Source organism: Octopus bimaculoides, chromosome 18 (assembly GCF_001194135.2).
Source record: "Octopus bimaculoides isolate UCB-OBI-ISO-001 chromosome 18, ASM119413v2, whole genome shotgun sequence".
In the NCBI taxonomy this organism is placed as follows: Eukaryota; Metazoa; Mollusca; class Cephalopoda; order Octopoda; family Octopodidae; genus Octopus; species Octopus bimaculoides.
The window spans coordinates 19178411-19200873 of NC_068998.1; the positions used below are offsets into that span (position 1 = coordinate 19178411).

The window sequence follows — 22463 nt, forward strand, 5'->3', positions numbered from 1 at the left end:
TATATATATATATATATATATATATATATATATATATATATATATATATGTATATATATATATATGTGTGTGTGTGTGTGTATATATATGTCTGTGTGTGTGTGTATGTATGTATACATGTATATATATGTATATATATATGTGTGTGTGTGTGTATATATATATTAAAAATGGAGAAGGCCGACTTATGGGATTACCTTAAGTTTCTCGTCCAAAAAGGGTTTAGCTTTATGGCGTATTGTCAGATCCCAAAAACATATATATACACGACGGTCTTCTTTTAGTTTCCGTCAACCAAATCCCCTCACAAGGTTTTGGTCAGCCGAGGCTATAGTAGAAACCCAAGGTGCCAAATTAAGTCCCATGCAGTGAACCTGAAACCATGTGGTTGGGAAGCACACTTCTTAGCAACAGAGCCTAATTTTCAAAAAAATATTTTCAATCTGTAACTCTGTATAGGTACCATCTGGTAATAGTTACTGGTCGAAGTGTTTTGACATTTCAAGTGTCATGTCGACAGGTGTATTTATGTTAAATTGTAGCAAGGGAACTTTGGGAAAGGTGTTAATAAAATTCAGGGCGTGATAGTTAAAAAAGGAAAAAGTGAAAAGCACTGCGTTAGAATGCTTTTTTGGAATTCTGTATTTTCGCTATTTGTTATATTTATTAAAGCATTCTTTATATCGAAGGAATGCATCATTATACTGATAAATTTTTTTAAGACCGATGTATCGTGTAACTTATTCTGTTTTTATTTCATATATAAAAAAATAAAACTGTGGTTCTAAATTAGTACAGTATTAATTTATTGATGCTTAGTTGTGAATAGTTATTGTTAATCACTGGACATTCAGAAATGTTTGCAGTGATTACTGGTTTGTCGAATTCAGCTGTTCCCTTGGAAATGTGCCAATATTCTCTGTGTTATTGCGTAAACGTCAATATAAAACAGTATTAGAAAATAGATCGTGTATCAATCTGACGCAACCTCGGAGAACAAACATGAAATCATGCTCTAGTTATTTAACGTTTATACTTGTATTCATTGTTTACATTTTACATGTTTTAACAGGAATATTCCATCAGTTCGTTTCTGTGCATGAAATTAAAGATATGTTTAAACCATATTTATATATATATATAAATAAAGTTTATTTCAACCTGCTGTAGAATAGAAACCGAGTTTATTGCCCCGAATACTTAACAAGTCAAACGAATTACTGTGAATTGTGATCTTAAGTTCTTCGGCCCACTTTGAGATTTACACATGTACATGGAAGGATAGTTTAGAACTACTAAACCCAAACTGGAAATCAGTGTAAAACTGACAACCAATACACGTAATTATGTAAGAACTAAAATAGCAAGGCAATATATTAGTTGCATGTGTACAGCCTAAATGTTTTATACATTTCCATGTACGAAACTAATTACTTCAGTTTTGATTCTTACTTATAATAATTTTCATTTATAAAGTCGTAGATTGTATTTACATTGGGTTAATCCTTTCTACAGATAGAGTTCTTGAAGGATTATATCTTTTAAGAGATAATCGTGCTTTGCTGCTATTTCTAACCCGCGGCGGACATCTGATATTTTATCTACTTGTCTCTATCTCCCTCCTTTTAAAGATATTTATAGTAACTATCTTTTGTTTTGAATAATAAGTGTTAGCATTTACAATTAGAAGTAATGTAGCAAGTATTCATCCAAAATAAGGTACTCACTTCATCTAACAGAGGAATGAAATTCTATTTTTCTCCCTGATATGTCTAGTATATCTCCTCCAGAAATTTATGTGGACTGGTTGCTCTAAACTTTCATGAAAGCATAATCTTCTTCCAATTATTTCTGGAAAATTTACTGTTGTTATTTTCACCAGATGTTAAAGAACGTTTCATATATGCATTCCTAGTTCTTGAATGGCACTGCTCAAAACTATCTAGACTAGATTTATTAGTTTTTGTTTTGTTTTTATTGGGTCTGTCGTTGTTACACTTCATATGACAATTATCAGTATTCATCTTGGTTTTCTCATAATGCAAAACTTCTTTGAGTAATGGAGCAAATATGCGAAAAATGTTGATGATGATATTGATTTGTCATACTAGCATTATGCCAAATTTGTAGGAGAAGGGAGAGGTGTATTGATTGATACAACCTTCAGTATATAACTGACCTTTATTTTATTAATACTAGAGTGATGAAAGGCAAAGTTGATCTCACTTGGATTTGAAATCAGAATTTAAGGAACATGATTAAGTACTGCAAGGCATCTAGCTGAGTACTTTACAATTAAAATTATCATTGCTAATCTTTTGTTGATTAAACCTTTTAATACTAACCCACCCAGGGCCAGTTTGAATCTATGATACAAACGTCCTATTTTAAAGTGATCTAAATCAAATCCTCCCATCAAACTTTTATATCAATTTACATGTCAAACAACTAAGTAATTTTACTAAATTCTTCATGATTTTTCAAATATTTCAATCAATATTTTTCTCAGTGGTTGCAATTGTAGGACATCCAGACCTTGGGTCATCTTCAAGACTCTGCCTTCCCTTCCTAAATTCAGCTGCCCATTTTTGCACTGTCAATAAAGCTGGAGCATCATCTAATGTAGCAACCATGTCAGCATGAATGCCTTTGGGGGCTTAACTTTTTTTTTCTGCAGGTATTTGGTAACACCATGATGCCAAATTTTGTCCATTTTCAAGAGAAGTCGCTAGTAGTTACATTTAAAGTCATCTTTGCACAGTCAGATGTCAGTTTACATTATTAATAATAAGAAGTGTTGAAATTAATACATGCAAGATTTCACATCTCTAGCATCATTCCTTCATAGTAGTTTGCTTCCCAACCACATGAAATTAAGGCTGTGTATTTCAACAAAAAATTGGTAATAAAAGGGTTTAATAGCTTAGCCATCACTCACAAATGAGTTTGATCTGATATCTCATGCCATGATTTCACTTCTTGCTTTAGATGCTTATGGAGTCATGAACAGATATAGATACCCTCTCAGTCTTCCTACCCATTTGTGGAAAAATTTGTGGTGGTGTATTGAACAGCTTTTTTTTTTTCACCAAATTTGGCAAAAATGCTCATAAAAATAACCCTAACCCTAACTCTAAAACCCGAACCCTAAAGCTAAAACCACTACAAACGCACGAACGATGTCATAAATAACAGTACCGCTGATAGTTGTTGTTGACAAACAACAGCACTAATTTTATTCAAGGGAAAAGATCCCATCACACCGCACAACGTTTTGTTGATAATCCATAGCAGTAATTGTTTTCACCTCAATAGGTGTCAGTGATTGGTTGAAATTACCGAAATACTTTTAACATGAAATAACTTCGAATATAAAAATTTTTCTCTGTTCTATAAGACAAAATATACAAGTATACGAAATTTTAAAGTGTTTCGGTAGAAAACACACTAAATAAAACATAAATAAAAAATGGTGCCCACCAAATCAGAAAGATCCGAAAATAGTGAGAAAAACCACTAAAGACTAATAAGTCTAATACATCCGTCATCCTTTACTTTTTTCAGTCATTAGACTACGGCTATACGGGGCACTGCCTCAAAGAGTTTTTAGTCAAATGAATCAACCCCAGTACTTATTTTCTTTTGTTAAGCCTAGTACTTATTCTATCAGTCTCTTTTGCCAAACCACTAAGTAATGGGGACGTAAACATACCAACACCAGTTGTTAAGCGATTTTGGGAGGGAGAATCACAGAACTCAAACACACACACACACATATATAAACAACAGGCTTCTTTCTATTTCCATCTACCAGATCCACTCACAAGGCTTTGGTCAGCCTGAGACTATAATAGAAAACACTTGCTCAAGGTGCCACACAGTGGAACTGAACACAGAACCATGTGATAAAGAAGCAACCTTCTTACCACACAGCCATGCCTGTGCCTATTTTAAAAGAAAACAAAAACATTTCTCTACTCCTGACAAGAAAACAGAAGTTAAACAAAATTGCCATGCTATGTTTGGCACTTCCCCAAACACATACAGTACATGAATGAGGTAGATTAATTCTATTCAGATACTGAGTGTGTTACCATTTGTCTGTTGGAAATGGCTGGATGCCATTTCTTGTATAGAACCAAGTGTGTGTATACACACAGATATGAAACATAGAACAAGGCAGTAGGGTAACAATCTAACTACTTACAAACAACATACTGCTAAACCTTACATACTATCTCTGATAACCTTTCATATTAACATAGCCAAGGATACTTCATATAAAGGGTTTTCTTTTCAGATTTTGAAAATACTTCAGATCTGAATAGCTGCTAATTCCATGTATAACTTACACAAATGGTTATACATGGCTGTGTGGTAAGAGGTTTTCTTCCCAACCACATGGTTCATGGTTCAGTTCCACAGCACAGCACTTTGGGTAAATGTCTTCTACTATAACCTCAGGCCAACCAAAGCCTTGTGGGTAGATTTGGTAGATGGAAACTGAAAGAAGCCTGTTCTATTTGTGTGTGTGTGTGTGTGCACATGTCTTTATGTATGTATTTGTCCCCCACCTCTGCTTGGCAACCGGTGTTGGTGTGTTTACATACCCATAACTTAGCAGTTCAGCAAAAGTGTCCAATAGACTAAGTGCCAGACTTTACAAAAAATTATATGTACTGGGGTCAATAAGTTTGACTAAAATTCTTTAAAGCAGTGCCCCAGCATGGCCACATTGTAATGACTGAAACAAATAAAACATAAAAGATATTTCTTACAAAAAAAAAAGAAAAGATGTTTATCTAATAAATATGTCTTCAGTGTAATTAATTGTCCCTGCATATTCTACAGCTGTTTCTTTTCTGAACTGCAAACTATTGTAAATGGTGAATATAGTTGTAATAGAGACATTAGTCTCTCTCTATCACCTTTCAACAGCATTATATATTAAGGAACAGTAGAACAATTTAACAACATAATAAAAATAAGTTTTATTTTTGATGATGCTTGGTTATATAAATCCTGTGTCACTCAGCTTAGCAGCCGCTGATTGATTTGTAATCGGTATTGGAAGATTAAGAGCTTCCTTGATGCCTGCCAGAGGAGCAAATAGCTATCATATCGATAGCATCATGGTGAAGAGTGCTTCAATGAGGAGTGAGGTGTTGTCACGTCGAAGGTCTCTCGCTCAACTCACTTACAAAGTGAAACCAACTCTAGAACTGACAGTACCATGGGAAGAGAACATCGACAATGCAGAGAAACGAAAGGAGAAGAGATACGAGAAACTAATCGAAGAGTGCAGAGAACAGGGATGGACTGTCGAGTGTTACCATCTGGCAGTGGGGGCTAGAGGCTTCATTGAAAGAAAAATGACAACGCTATTCAAAAGAAGATTTGCGTTTTCAGGTTCAGAACTGAGAAAACTGATAAGGAGGATACAGGAGGCGGTCAAAAAAGCCAGCTTCTATATATGGCTGAAGCGGGAAGACCAAATATGGCTTGAAAGTCATAACATGCCGGCAGGAAAATAACATCATTAGGTGAGACAGGCTGACACTGAAGTGGCTTCGCTGATTGACAGGTGACAGTCTCAGTTAGAGCATGCGTGGGCTAAGATTACGCGCCCTCCATTGTCAGTCAAAGTTTAGACAGTGTCATGTGACAACTTGCTGGGGCTACTTGCTGGAGCCTAGCAGTGGGAAATTTAGACAGTGTCACGTGACAACTTGCTGGGGCAGCCTGCTGGAGCCTAGCAGCAGGTATAAAAAGGGGAATTTGACAAGACAGTCAGTCGGATGCTGACACTCATTGATGCTGCATCGAAGAGGCCAGGGAATAGAAGAAAGAAGACATGCACCCAACACCAGAGCTGAAGACACCTCCGAAAGGGGAGGCCCCGCCATGTCAAAATGGTAGAGGAGTAGGGGCCGAAACCGGACGTGGTTCCTCCTGATGATGTCTTGAGCTAACTGGATCCTATAAAGGAGCTGTTGTGGTAGCAGACCACGAAACGTGGTTGAAATTCCTCAGTACTAGTTTTACTATGCATGCGCACTCGAGGGACTTCCGGTGGTGAAGTCCCTTGCGCATGCACAGAATAGTACTTCCCCAATGGCGGCTATAATTTCGCGCCATTACACTATATACTGCTTTCATTTGTCTCAGCTTATATAACAGACCAGTGAGTGTTAGAGTGTAACATGTGGTCCTCAGCAAAGCCATCTAATGCACTGATAGTGGTGGTTGGTAGAATCATTAGAGCATCAGACAAATGGCTTGTAGTATTTATCCTGGTTCATTCTATTCTGAATTCAAATCAAGTCAAAATCAACTTTTTTCCAGGATTTACAAAAGTGAAGTAAAAAGAACTGGTGCTGGTGCCACTTAAAAAGTACTGGTGATAGTATGACATAAAAAGTACAGGGTACACTCTGTGGAGTGGTTGTCATTAAGAAGGGCATCCAGCTATAGAAACCAAGCCAAAACAGAATATGGAACCTGGTGTGGCCCCTGACACCTTACCAGCTTGTCAAGCCATCCAACCCATGCTAGTATGGAGAACGGACATTAAATGGTGATGATGATGTGGAGGAGGAAATCAAGGAGTCAATTTACTCAACTAATCTCTTCCACAGATTTTTGCGGTCTTGTACTTTTGTAAAAAAATTATCATATCTACAGTGCTAGAGCTGTAAATTACACCTAGTTATTCAACCAACTAATTTTGTACCATAGATCTGCTTGATCGAGATTGCCTAAGGCTATACAACAACTGAACACAACTTCTGCCAAAAATCACTGAATGCCCTAGCTTGTTATTCTGTTACCCAGCTTGTATATTACACATGTATCTTAATTCTTTGGCATTTAAAACGGCCGTATTAGGCACAAATATTTAACCTGGTTTATGCTCAAATAAGCCAGATCCAGCCTCTTACACCTACCCTACAATGTCATTTTAAAAATAAACAATCATATAATCAAAATTTGAAAGTTTCAAGATAATGCATAATTAATTCAAAACAATGTGAATATATACGCATTACATTTGACAAACTAATCTGAATGCTAAAGGGTTAAGCCATTTTTTTCTAGAAACACATCCCTTTCAAACTTATTCCTGTACAGGAATTTCCTCTTCCAGCCTCAAATAGATAACACTTCAAATATATCATTATCTACTGTAACTTCAACTACCCCTTTACTTCAATCTCAGAGAGTCTGTAAAGTCTACTGGGACATCTCCATTCTCTTCAGACTCATTAGTGAAAAGTACACCAGAATATACAGAGAAACAGAGAAAATTACACAAGGATATATGTTTTCCTACTTTTGTTTTTGCTGTGGGATAAATTGATGGAGTGGAGGCACAATGGCCCAGTGGTTAGGGCAGCAGACTCGAGGTCATAGGATCGCGGTTTCGATTCCCAGACCGGGCGTTGTGAGTGTTTATTGAGCGAAAACACCTAAAGCTCCACGAGGCTCCGGCAGGGGATGGTGGCGAACCCTGCTGTACTCTTTCATCACAACTTTCTCTCACTCTTACTTCCTGTTTCTGTTGTACCTGTAATTCAAAGGGTCAGCCTTGTCTCACTGTGTCATGCTGAATATCCCCAAGAACTACGTTAAGGGTGCACGTGTCTGTGGAGTGCTCAGCCACTTGCACGTTAATTTCACGAGCAGGCTGTTCCGTTGCTCGGATCAACTGGAACCCTCGACGTCGTAAGCGACGGAGTGCCAACAACAAATTGATGGAATTAGTAATGGTTCTAGCAAAGTACAAATTATCAGAGTATTTCATCATTCCTGTGGCCATTACCAAAGTTTCTGTGTTTAAGTTAAAATACATTGTGTTTTTAGAAAATACAATAAGAATAGCAGTATTGATTTTGATACCTGACAGGTCAAGTCTGGTCAGGTGGGGGCCATGCACTATTGCAGTGTATTGCTGCATTCACTATTGCTGCTGTCTTCCCAGGCCCTCCCATTCAGCCCATCAAGCAGAGTCCCAGTTAGTTCCCATCTCCACGAGATACCTGTTCATCTGCTGTGACCATGTAGCATGTAGTTGATCAACATGAACCATCAACCCAGCCAGATCCTCAGAGAAGAGAACACAGTAAGCAGGGTCTAACTCAGAAAATCAAGCAACATGACCAAACAATCTCAGCTGACACTCCTGAATCATATAGGATGTATCCCAATTTCTGAGTAGAGTTCTTGTTTAGATACAAAATTCAACCAACGGTAGCCCATAATACTATGAAACATCCTGGTACTAAATGATTTTAGGCAGCTTCTAAGGGCCACAGACAGTATCCAAGTCTCACAATTATAGAGCAGAACAGGAAGGACCAGAGACCTCACTGACAAGATAAGTGAAGCAGTCAACAACTTCGGCATTCTCACATGCAACACAGACAGACAAGGTAGAGTCCTCCAAGAAGCCATTGAAGGACTGGATCTTTGTCTTGATTCAAGAAAATTTAAAGCCAAGTGGTTCCACTTTCTCACTCAGTGAAAGGAGAGCACTCTTTAAGACATCCAGGGACTCTCAGCAAGAATAACTGCACCGTCAGCAAAATCTAAGTCTGTAATCCTAGATTCACCAATGAGTTCACCACAACTCACCTGAGCCACCATTCAGCCAAGTACCCAATCCATGCAGGCATTGAACAGAGTGGGAGCCAAGACACAACCCTGATGGACTCCCCCAGATTTGACTGAGAAAAATTCAGATGTTGAGCCCCCAATCTGAACCACGGAGACTGTTCTGGCATGCAAGGTCTCCATTAGTCCAATCAGTTAAAGAGATATACCTTGCAGCTCCAGAATCACCCAAAGCACGTCCCTGTCCACCAAGTCAAATGCTTTCTGGAAGTCAACATTGGCTGCAAGCAGCCCCTGTTCAAAGGCACATATCTTCAAATTTATGAGGAACAAGATTTGGAAATGGCATGATGCTCACACACATACATGGATGTTTGGGGAGTGTGTGTGTGTGTGCAGTACAGTAAACTCCCTCTTATACAGTTCTCAAATAACCACTCTCAAGCAACTAGTACCCAGAAAAAAACAATCATGTTGCTAATTACAGTCAAAAGAATTTGTATTAATTAATTGTCATTAAAAGAAAGGTTTTGCTGTATTTAAAATGGATTGTTGTTTCTCAAAGTACAGTATTTCATTTTACTACATCCGCAGTAACTGTATTTTATTAGGTGAATAAAACTTGTTCTTTACTTTTATTTCTTCAGAGTATAAATGACATTACTGATATACATATAGACTTTTAATGAGTTTTGTGAGGTGCTATGGTAATTTAAAAGGTGATGATCAGATATCCAAAAAATTCAGTTCTCCAACAAACCTCCAGTCTCAGTGAGTGATGAGGAGAGAGTTTACTGTACATCCTTCATACCTCCAATCATTATGGTAGGATGAATAATATTTTTGTTTGATATATGTTGCACTTCACTTGACCAACAAATGCTTGTTTTCCTTCAGACATTCTCTCAACTTGCCAAATGCCAAATTATCCAAACTCATTCTGCAATCTAGTTCATCATAAAGCCTACCATTATTATTTATTTTATTACCCAGATAGTAGAGTGGTTTGCGCCTACGAAAAATCCTACCTTTTCATTTTGATGGGCTCAAGTTGTACCACTTACTAATAAAGAATCTCAGTCTTTCAGATGTTAAACTTTCAAGCCAAACATAATAGATGCACAATAAAACACCCCACCACCCAAACTTGGCTTGGCTTATCCTTTGCAAGTCATTAGTGAACATCTCTCTCACTGGTCTTGCTCCAGTTAGGAGATGTGACACATGAAACAAGTAAACATCTAGTTTTTTCTGTATATACACCTTCAGTTGAGTAGTAGAAAACATCACTGTCAGTGAGAATAACATTAGTGCTAACATATAGCCCTGCTTGACTCCCACTACATCATCAAACAATTCAGTGCTAGAGTTCATATGCATGACTTGAACCTTCATACTTCTGTGTATCAGCCATGGATTCAGTCATGTGTTCTTTATAAAGTTGATGAAAACTGGATAGAAGCTTTTATTATATTCTACATATTTCTTCTGGATCTTGTCATAGGCAGAACACCATATCCATGGTGTTTCTTTCCTTTCTCAATCCCATGTTGAATTTCAGATAATTTTTCTCTGACTCTAACAAGTAAAGAAACCTAATAGTTTCTGCATTCGTTCCTGTCACCATTTTGGAATATGAAACTAACAAGTTTTATGCATTGTGGGACATTAACAGCCTTCCTGATGGAGATAAGTAATGAAATTGTCTCCATTCTTTCCACATTTCTGCTGGTAGATTTTCTTCAGACTTTCTATCTTTCTGAAAATGATCTCATTACAATCAACACCTCTTCACTGTCAATAAAGTTTCCCAATAATCATATTCTGAGCAATTGCTCTAAGTACTCTGCAAGCAGTCAAGTATTTGTCCTTCTTCCTGGAATATTGTTGATCCACCAACTTGCTACAGATGAGTGTCCCTTTTTTCTAAGTCTGAATACATCCTTCAATCCAGTATAGAAGCTGTGCATGTCATTACAATCAGCCCCATGGATTGCAACTCAGTCACATTGTTTTCCAATCACTTCACCTTCATTGTCTGGATGTACTGTTGTAATCTCCTCTTGGCTTCTCTGAATCTAGTAGAGCTTGATATAGAGTACTGAGAGTCTGAAGACATTTCTGGAATGTTTGCTGTATTGTTTTAGTGAGGAGTGGAAAGCATCATGTACTATTTTTTTAAAATTCTGAGTACTTGTAGTTGCAGTTACTTTTGGAATATGGTATACACTGTTTTCCTCTCTAAATGTTGTATTTAGCTGTATATATTTTGAAAAATTATTGATATAATTATTGCAACTTTAGTTAATTATGGAACATAATGTATACCACTGTTTACTCCTATTATGACTAAACTAGCTAAACCAATATCCTTAAGGAAGCTGCTTTTCTTGAAAATTATCTTTAGATGGTCATGGAGTGGGGTAATGACTGGTTCGTGACAACACTAGCAAGATAAAGCTTTTGTTAATTAATCATTATAGGTAGCCATTCCCTCCCTCCATTGCTAAGGGTAGGGTTGATCTTCCAAAAAGCTACAGTATCCATCTTCTTGGCTTGACTTGGAACAAATATGTTCAGTCCATTACCATGGCAGTCACCAAGAAGGTTGGATCTCTCTTCTGTGCTTGAAAATTTCATACACCTGAGAGTACCTTGTATCTCTATAGGGCCACCATTCAACTTTGCATTGAATATTGCTGTCATCTTTGGGCTGATGCCTCCTTTGAGTGTCTTAACTTGCTTGATCAAATTCAAAATCAAATTAACATGATGAGTCCTTTTCTTTCCACTAGATTGGAGTCTGTGACTCATTGTTTAAACATATTTTCATTGTGTCTTTTCTACACATATTTCCATGGTCATTGCTCTGATGAGCTTTCTGATCAGATATCCTCTGACAAGACCTTTAAAATGTCACTTGCTTCTCTTCCTATGTGCATTGATTATAATAATTATTTCACTATTAAACTTCCAGTTAATCAGAAGCCCTTTTATGATAATAGTTTCTTTCCTCAAACTGCTGTTCTCTGAAACTCACTATCAGCTTCTTATTTTCCTCTGGCCTACAGTTTTCAGTTTTGACAGCCTTTGAATGCATCGGCCTCTTCTTTTCCTTCTTTGTAGTCCCTTATGCTTCAGTGGTTTCAAGCTTTGTTTCGGACAAATCATATACAAAATATCCTTCCCATTTTATGTTATCCTAAATATACAAATTACATTCACTATGAGCTGCCAAATCTCCAGAATTATTTTTCTTCCTTTTTTTCAAATTTCCCTCGGTGAGCTATATTGTACAGCAGACAAGTACAATGAAACGCGTTCCCGTCTTCTCCAGGTGATATAACGGAGTGCCTATTTAGCATTTAATGGCCGTTGACTCACCTCTGAGTTCATTTACCTTTCTGGACAGGTTTCGATATTCATCTTGTAAGATATTCGAATTTTGGTAAGATTTCCTGTTTCACTGTTGATAACCTAACTATGCACGGGTTGCATACGAATATTAGTCGCCTATCTGAACAAATTCATTTTCAGAATAAGACAAATGAAAGGTGTGACAACTATAGAAATTTCCATTAGTGACGTAAATAAAACAAATGATTATAACCGGATATCAAATGTGGTCTTGAATGGAAAGCTAACTATACTTTCATATTACACGCGGTAATAGTTAATGAAAGAGATTATTGTGGCGTCGGGAAAAAAGAATCAGTAAAATCTATCAGCTGTCCGTTTATTAAGTATCCACGTCACTGACAACAAACATACTTTGACCTTTTGTTACATTAATTCGTACTCACACTACAACTCACTTCTATTACAATTAACAAAAGGAGGAGAGAGCGTTTAAGTAGTTTTCAAAAATTATTTATAATTCTGATTTTTTTTTCTAATTAATAGTCACAAAAATAATAAGGAACGTTTTTAAAAAATTATATAAACATTCAGAAAAGAAATTAAAGAGATATAATTGGTTTAGATTAACGATTAATATAGTTCCAAACTAACATTTACTAGCTTTACAGTTTTCGTCGAGATGTCGCGATTTTCATGAGTTGTAGTTAGCATTGTTCCGAATGATATTAATCTTTCTTTGAATTCTTATCGAACATATTCACACTGAGACATTAAAATCGAAATGGCACGACATCGAAGTGTAAGGACGATGAACTATGAAGACGGTAAGTTGTGGATTCAAGATCCAGTTTTGTTTCTGTCATCATTACTACACAGCGCGAACCTTGCGACATGAAAACGGTTCACCAGCTATAAATAACTTCTCTCAAGCACAATTCTTTTTTCTTTACCTTTTCAAGCATTTCTCTTCAGTTATACTTATTTATTTCACAAGAACAACTTAATGTATGTCTATGTATATATATATATATATATATATATATATATATATATATATACACACACATATATATATATATATATATATATATATATATATATATATACATACACACACATATATATATACTTATGTGTGTGTGTGTGTGTATACACACACACGCAAACACAATGGAAGCCGTTTATTGTGATCAATTTGGGACGTAGGTTTTTCTTGATTTCAGTACTCATCTGATCGTGTATTTTAAATGAAGAGTATGGTACACTAATACTAAAATCATTTACTTTCTAATAACCTTGTAAGAATATTAACCTATATATATATACGTGTATGTGTGTATATATACTTATGTTTATGTACATGTGTATATGTCGATGTGCGTACATATGTATTATATGTGTATATATATTATATGTTGTATATGTAGATGAATATTTGTGTGTGTGTAAATATAAAAGGTAATTTTTATATCCAACTTAACGTGGATGGTTTGTTAGAATACTGGATATTGCGTTCTTATAGACGCCAGGGGCATAAAAGCACGCACATAGATGGATAGATCGTATCAGACGAGAACTATATATGTGTGTGTGTGTGTGGTAAGAAGCTTTCTTCCCAACCACATAGTTCCGGATTCAGTCCCACTGTGTTGCACCTTAGGAAAATGCTTTCTTCTATAGCCTGAGGCTAACCAAAGCCTTGTGAGTAGATTTTGTGGACCATCGTGTGCGTATATATATGTGTGTGAGTGTTTGCCCCCATAACTTAGCGGTTTGGCTAAAGATACCAATAGATTAAGTAATAGGTTTTAAAAAAAGAAAGTCCTTGGGTCAATTTGTTCAACTAAAACCATTCAAGGTGATACCCCAGCATGGCCACAGAAATAACTGAAACAAGTAAAAGATATATATACATATATATGGGTATATATGTATGCACACACAACAAACCGTTGGTGTACTGAGAGAAAAATAGGTATAAGAGGAATCATGTAGTGTGCATGATGTGTCTGCACTACTGTGGTCATGTGATGCATATGGATGAGTGCTGGTCACAGAACTTGTAAAAGAGGAAAAGCCAGTAAGACAGGCAAAGCAGTGAAAGCTGATCTCAAAACGTTGAGCCTTGTGGATTTGATGACAAAGTACTGAGACAATTGATGAATTGCTGTCCTCAAGAAGCATTTTGTCTATGCTTGTACATGCTGGACACTGTCTGTACACCCACTCTACCCCCATCAAGTATTCATTTCATCTCCCTGTGCTCCTAACATCCATCCCCTAACTCTTTGCATTACCAGTTACTGCCTCTACCTCCCCCCTCCCCAGCTATCCTTCATTCTCATCATCTCTTCCCAGACACTTCTTGTATCTGCTATCATTCTTTGTGGCCTTTCGTATCTGCCACCAGGTCCCCTCCCTATAGCCACCCTTCAGGACCTCTACATCTCCCTCATCACTGCACCCACACCTTGCTTATTATCTCCTCCCTGATCTATCATTCCTAAGCTACTTCTGTCTTCACCTTCCTCACCATACCAATATTTTCCATGAAGCTGCACCCACCACTCCTATTACTCTCCCCTCACACCCTTATAATTGCCTCCCTCTTCTAATCCATTCTCTGTATCATCTCTTGTCCCTTGAGGGTTTTCTCTAGCACCTCATCATTACCATCTTCTTTACTTCCTAGGTATTCCCTTATATAATGAGGTAGCCACTTCTCACCCCTGTCAAATATTCCCTCCTCCCCTTGCTCAGTCACAATTTAGGGCTTTTTTTCCTTGTTCTTTCTTGTCTTGCAAGTACTTAGTGACATCGCGAGTGCTGGTGGTACAAAAAGGTACCCTGTACACACTATAAAATGGTTGGTGTTAGGAAAGGCATCCAGCTGTAGAAACCATGCCAAAACTGACATGAGGCGTTGGAGCCTGTCAAACCATCATGGAGAATGAATGTTAAATGATGAAGATGATGATGTATCTATATATATATATATATATATATGGTAGTTGTGGAAGCCAGAGGTTGAATGGCTGGTGAGAGTCATCCAAGTCATGTACATGGGTGCTGTCTGTAAGGTTAAAGTTGGCAATGAATACAACAGTGAACTTAGTTACAGGTAAGAGTTTACCAGGGTTTGGTTTTCAGTTTCCTCCTGTTTATCATAGTTCTTCAGGCTATAACAGAAGAATTTAAGACTGGTTACCTATGGAATGTCCTCTACAATGACCTTGTTCTTATAGCTGAATCTGAAATGGAATTAGAAAAGATATTCCAAGTGCTGATGCAAAACCTGGAATCATAGTGCCTTAAAGTTAACTTAGCAATGACCAAAGATCTAGTAAGCAGGAAAACAGACAGTATACTAGTCCCTTCAGAAAACTGGTCTTGTTCAATATGTAGAAAAGGTATAGGTAGAAATTCCTTACAGTGTACCCAGTACAAACTATGAGGTACCGTAGAATCACAGGAAGATTAACAGACTTTGTTTGTGGCAGATGCACAGGAGCAGTAAACACTTAACAACATACAAGAAATAGATTTTCTTCAATACCCAGGAGTATCCTTAGAGGTAATAGATAGTTCCTGATACCTAGGTGACCTAATTAGCAGTGGAGGAATATGTTCTGAAATTATAGTTGCCAGAATACAAAACAGCTGCAAAAATTTCAGAGAGATGTTACCTCTGTTGGCAGCAAAAGGCCTCTCTTTCAGAGTGAAGGGCAGATTATATGAAGCTTGTGTAAAAACAGCAATGCTGCATGATATTGAAACATGAGCCATAAATGCAGAGGATACATGAAAGCTTAAAAGAAATGAAGCTAGTATATTCCATTGAACATGCAACATCAATGTGCATGTATGACAATGTGTAAATATGTTGAGAGAAAAACTGGGTATAAGAAACATCAGGTGTAGTGTAAAAGAGAGAAGACTATGTTAATATGGTTATGTGGTGTATATGAATGAGGACGGCTGCATAAAGAAGTGCTAGTTCCTTAAAGTGGATGGAACTTGTAGAAAAGGGAGACACTGGAAGACATGGGATGAAGTACTGAAGACTGACCTCTGGTTGTTGAGCCTCACAAAAGAAATTACTAAGGTAGTGAGATGATTGGTGATTTGCTGTGCTCAAGAAGACCCATCCATAAAGGCATTTTGTCAATTGTCTATACCACTGAATTCAGTCTATGTCTCTTACATCTTCCCCACAGCTCATCTTCTTAATGGGTTTTCCACATTGATTTAGAGGTGTACTGAATCTAGACAGATCTGGGGCTAAGCTACAAGAACAAGGAAGGACACATTAGATAATGTCCTAGGTACACTATGTCTGAATGAAAGATAAGATGCTCATAGCTTGAATACCTTTGATCAAAAACCTGGATCAGGACTGACTGGTACTAAAACACAAGGAGGAGCACATTAGATAATGTAGTTTTACATCCACATCATCATCAGTTTTCACATCCACTTTTCCATGAAGGAACAAAACAATTTAAAATCTTTGTAATGATATATACACACACAAAAACATTGCATTACTGAAAATCTTGCCATAATGTGGAATTCTGAAATATTTTCCCATTGATTTCCATGGAAGCTATTGCGAATATAGGTTTCACATCATAGAATTACACATGACAACATTTTTTAGGAATGCAATCCCTTCATAATGCAAGGAGTACGTGTATGTACTTATGGACTTACACAAAAAAATGTAGTTTAGTAACTTTATTGAAAGGCTGGATGAACCATTGATTTCATCTGGTGATTTGTATGTGTGTCGTAAGCAATATAGTCATGAAAGACTTACAAGATTTTCCCCTCTAAACTGTTCTATTTTCATATCTTTTCTTTCAGCTCTACCTGCAATAAATCTTTTACTGTCTCTCTTTATCTTCTGTCATCTTTTATTAGTTTCCTGTGTTATCATGTGTGGAATGTTTATTTGGAGTGTGGGGAGCAGTTGTTTAGCTTCAGGTCAACCCTGATCAAGCAGATTTATGATTAAGAACCATCCCCTTTTTTAATAAATCAGTGTTATTTTGGACTACATTATCCAAATTTGCCCTTTCTTTTTAAAAATGGCAGTATAATTTGAGGGAGATTTGGTTGAATAACCATATGGAGGGTCTCTCATTTGGGCAGTTGTTTCCTCAACTAGAAGCTCTCTTTACTGCTGACTGCTGTACTGTGAGATAGTGGTAAGATCTAATTCTGTCATCCAGGCAAGCTAGAACAGTTATGAACTTTGTCCAAAAGGTCAGTAGTTTAGAAAGTTTAAAGTCCAGACCATGTAGTTAGTGGTAGTCATTGTTTTGTCCATCACAAATTACCGGCTGCAATGAGGGAATCTCTGTGCAGTCTTTAGACTGCTAGAACTAGCAGATAAATCTGCCTCATATACCCTACTTAACCCTTTAGCATTCAGATTATTCTATTAAAATATAATGCTTATTCAATCATTCTTTTGAATTAATCTTGCATTATTTTGTAATTTCAAGATTGTGATTGTTTAGTTTTAGGATAGATGTGGGAGGCCTGAACCAGTCAGTTTGAACATAAAATATATAGAATATTTGGGCTAGATATGGCCGGTTTAAATGCTAAAGGATTAAAGAAAAAGGAAAATCATATTGGCATGCTTTGCATGCAAAAAAAGATGAGATGGTCACAGCCAGTTGTTTTGATATTAGGTCTGGGTAATCAAAACCAGCCACATCTGGCCCAGATGTTGTTTTATGTTCAAACTAACCAGATCTGGCCTCACACCTACCCTACAATGTCATTCTAAAACTAAACAATCTCATCATTGAAATACTGAAGTTGCAAGATAAATTCAAAAGAACTGAATGAATAAGCATTACATTTGATAGAGTAATCTGAATGCTAAAGGATTAAATATTCTTGGTTATTTCATCATCATCACTTAATGTCCGTTTTCCATGCTGGCATAGATTGGATGGTTTGACAAGAGCTGGCAAGCCAGAAGACTGCACCGAGCCTCATTGTTTTGGCATGGCTTTTATGGCTAGATGCTCTTCCAAATGCCAACTACTTTACAGTGTAGACTGGATACTTTTTACATGGTACCAGCACTAGTGAGGTCTGTTTTGGCATGGTTTTTACAGCTGGATGTCTTTCCAAATGCCAAACACTTTACATTGTGGACTGGATACATTTTATGTGGCACCAGCACTGGTAGGGTCATCAAGTAACTCCACAAGACAAAGATTTTTGAGAGGGTGGGGAGGCATTGGAGGAGGCAGCCTTGTGCCAAGTGATGAGAGGTTAGAGTGTGACAGAGAAACAGAAACAAGTGTCTTGCTGTAGAGGAGATACATGGTTGTTTATATTTTTTTCATTTGTTGTTCATATCCAACCCATGCCAGCATGGAACATGTATGTTAAAAAATTGTCATAATACTGTTTCTCTGTTCTACACTATTTTGTTTCATTGCTATAAACTATTTATAAAACCTGCCTTTAGTACAAAATTTTATTTAAAAACTAATCAACTCATATATTTTTAATTTCTGTTTCCAGAGTTTTTTGATGACGATGATGTTGAAGATTGTTATGGCCAGTCATTTGATGATAAATATTGCATCTCTCCTGGAACTGGTATGCTCTTTATCTGTTAATGTTCACTTCACTGAAGATCTTATTCTTTATTATTTATAATCACATGATCAGCTCTACTTAGAATAAGACATAGTATCATTAAAATAATTTGCTTCATTTAGTAGCTTACAGTTCAGCTAAAGTAACTGATTCCAATGCTTCTTCAATGACCTTTAGCTATTTATTATCAGTAAAATTCACATAGGCACAGATGTGGTTGTTTGGTAGGAAGTTTGCTTCCCAACTACATGCTTTCAAGTTCAGTCCCATTGTGTTGCACTTAGGGCAAGTGTCTTCTACTACAGCCCCAGGTTGACCAAAGCTCTTTGAGTGTATTTGGTAGACAGAAACTGAAAAGAAGCTTGTCATGTACATATTTATATATGTGTGTGCATTACTGTCCCATTATCACAACATCACATGACCATTATAAACAAGTGTCACCATTGTACAAGCAGTGTCCTTTGTTCCATTCTTCTCTGAAACATATCTGGCTTTGGGGAAAAATTACCTTAATTAGAAATAGGTGAGGGTTGACAACAGGTAGATGTTAAAGAGTGCTCTTTCTTCAGTCCATTTCAATTATAGGTAACAACAGAAGAATTCAAAATAAGATATTCTTGGGAACATTTTTATATTGATGACTTGATTCCCAGAGCAAATTTTTCTCAAAGAACTAGAGACAAGTTCCAGACTTGGAAAGAATGTTCAAGGCCCTAAAAGTCAATATAGAAAATACCAAACAACTAACTAGCAACAGAGAACACAAAATCCTTACTTGATACATAAGGGAGTAGGTTGAAACTTGGTATTTAGTTCACAAGTGCAAGCATTAACCCATTACCTCCCATAATCCTATTAACTGGAATTTTTTTTATGAAACTTTGATTTCTAGCATAAAACAGCCTTAGAAACACGCTGGAATGATCAAAATAACATTTTGAATAGAAATAAGCAAGATATTGGGTGAAGAATTAGCAAACCTCATTTGAATATCAGAGAAATATACCTAGTAGATATAGCAAAAAGGTTAGATATGTGTAAATATTGATAGATAATTACGAAATTTGTAATTTTTAAGTGATCTCATATGAGATCACTGGTAGGTAATGGGTTAAGTATACAAATAATGAGTGGTATTTCTGGCAGATTGTCTGAGAACCAGGATTTCAGTTGCACTATAAGAAGTCCTGTTGTTCAGATAGTACGATAGACTATTATTTAGGTCAGTGGTTCTTAACTATTTTTGGCTTATGGACTCCTTTGATTCTTATTTTACTTATTTTACTTGGGGGACTTTCGTAGTCATTCAATGTCTAAAAATTATATTTTAATGATTAAATATTATTTGGAATTGTATAAAGAATTTTGTATATTGTAGAAATATAACTAGTTTACCACACATAACTTTTTAACAACGAAATCTTATATGGACACCCAAGGACCATGTGAACCGTGATTGAGAACCACTGATCTAGGTGATGTAATTATTACCAGAAGTGGTCATAGTAAAAGTATGGTAGCTAGAGTCAAAAGGAAGTGGGGGAAAAATGTTTAGCGAATAAAGCCTTGAACATTCTTTCCAAGTCTGCAACTTGTCTCTAGTTTTTTGACAAAATCTGCTATGAGAACCAGGTCATCAATATAAAAATGTTCCCAAGCATATCTTGTTTTGAATTCTTGTGTTATCTTTTACATCCATTGACAATGAAAAATTTTTTTGAGCAAAAAGCTAATTATGAATTGTGTGAGGGATGTATGGAAGTGAGGTAGGAGCATTGAATGTGGAAGGTCTACAGCAGGGGTTTTCAAACTTTTTGACTTGCGGACCCCTTTATATTTCAGGCTTTACCTTAGGGACCCCCTTATAAACGCTTATGAAATTTATACATAAATATTTGCTTGAAATAACATATATTTTTACATTTATTTATTTAACAGTATTTAACAAATAGGTTTATTGTCAATTAAAAGATTTCAATTAAAAACCATATATAAAATCAAATTGCCCATAAAAAGTATTTGCTGTTCACGGACCCCCTGTGGTCCGCGGACGACAGTTTGAAAACCACTGGTCTACAGAGTCTTGGGAATTTGGATATGGAACATCAGCTTGCATGAATGGCAGAGTGCAAGTGAGTTGAAAGTATGGTTGGACATTAAAAGTAGTGGCTGATGTACACGAGATGACTGCTAATATGTACCTGTGGTGTGAATGTTGCATGAGATGGCTATGTACAGAAAAGTAGAAAAATATATTAAATAATGATTAAAACAAATATGTTGTTTAATCCACAGTAACAAATTTAAGATACTTTTTTTTTTTACTTGTTTCAGTCATTAGATTGTGGCCATGCTGAGACACTGCCTTGAAGAATTTTTAGTCGAATGAATCAACCCCAGTACTTTTTTTTTTTCAGCCTGGTACTTATTCTGTTGGTCTTTTTACTGAACTGCTAAGTTATGGGGTCATAAGCATCGGCACCAGTTGTCAGTGGTGGTAGGGGACAAATGCACACACGCACACAACAGGTTTTTTTTTTTACTCTCTGTCTACGAAATCCACTCACAAGACTTTGGTCAGCCTGAGACTATAGTAGAAGACACTCACCCAAGGTGCCATGCAGTGGGACTGAACCCAAAACCATGTGGTTGGGAAGCAAGCTTCTTACCATACAACCATGCCTGCACCCATTTTGATATTTTTCCAAATGAAAATCTTAGAAAAGAATGAGAAAAGTCTCAAATTATAACAATTAAATCTGTGTGTAATAATATTCTAACTTTTTGTTTATTTTAACATTTCAGAAATATTCTTCATAAATTTCTTACCATTTATTTATTTATTTATTTACTTTCAGTGGCCCAGTTCACATTTCCCAGGAAGTCCAATCTTGACCTTGGTTCTTACATTAGTAGTGATTCTCCATCAAATGTGGAACCGCCAATCATTACCCCAGATTCACCAAAATGTTCTTCCAAGAAAGTGACATACAATAGTTTTGATGAAGGTAAGACTGCATAAAAAAGAGATCTGAAACTACTGAACCAGATCATTTAGCATAAAGCCATACTTACACTAAAGTTTTAACATAACTAATCTCAATAAGAGCAAGGAAGAGAGTCCTGCTGGTATACATAGAACCTATCCTTATATATGGCTGTGTGACCTGGAACATTAAGATACAAATACTAAAGCAGAGATGTAGCCCCTTAAACAAATGTTGATTATATAAAATAAACAGACATTGAAATTCTTGGATAAACAGAAATGTTGTTGGCACTCCGTCGCTTACGACGTCGAGGGTTCCAGTCGATCCGATCAACGGAACAGCCTGCTCATGAAATTAACGTGCAAGTGGCTGAGCACTCCACAGACACGTGTACCCTTAACGTAGTTCTCGGGGATATTCAGCGTGACACAGTGTGACAAGGCTGGCCCTTTGAATTACAGGTGCAACAGAAACAGGAAGAAAGAGTGAGAGAAAGTTGCGGTGGAAGAGTACTGCAGGGTTCGCCACCATCCCCTGCCGGAGCCCCGTGGAGCTTTAGGTGTTTTCGCTCAATAAACACTCACAACGCCCGGTCTGGGAATCAAAACCGCGATCCTATGACTGCGAGTCTGCTGCCCTAACCACTGGGCCATTGCGCCTCCACAAACAGAAATGTAGAAGCTACTAATAAACTTTTTAACAACATAAAGATACAACAAGTTAAGTTCATTGGACATCATATGGGAAGATACAGCCTTGGATACTTAGTGACAGTTGAAAAACTGAAAGGAGCAGTCGGGGAAGTAGAGAAAATACCTGATGACTGACTTTGGAAAGACTGATCCAATAGCTTGATAAGTTATCAGT

General features: G+C 36.7%; 1 protein-coding gene across 3 annotated transcripts in view; it reads left to right on the forward strand.

The window, feature by feature from the left end:
- The first annotated feature begins 11954 nt into the window (after window positions 1–11954).
- LOC106882204 (HBS1-like protein) overlaps window positions 11955–22463 on the forward strand; it is a 91627-nt gene continuing 81118 nt past the window's right edge. The window contains exons 1-3 of one of the 3 annotated variants that reach the window (XM_014932796.2): window positions 11955–12797; window positions 18526–18603; window positions 21465–21614. In XM_014932796.2, coding sequence (XP_014788282.1) covers window positions 12755–12797; window positions 18526–18603; window positions 21465–21614 — 271 coding nt within the window. In that variant the 5' untranslated portion in view covers window positions 11955–12754. The remainder of the gene's footprint in view (window positions 12798–18525; window positions 18604–21464; window positions 21615–22463) is intronic. The other 2 variants (XM_014932795.2, XM_014932797.2) reach the window with 2 other exon arrangements.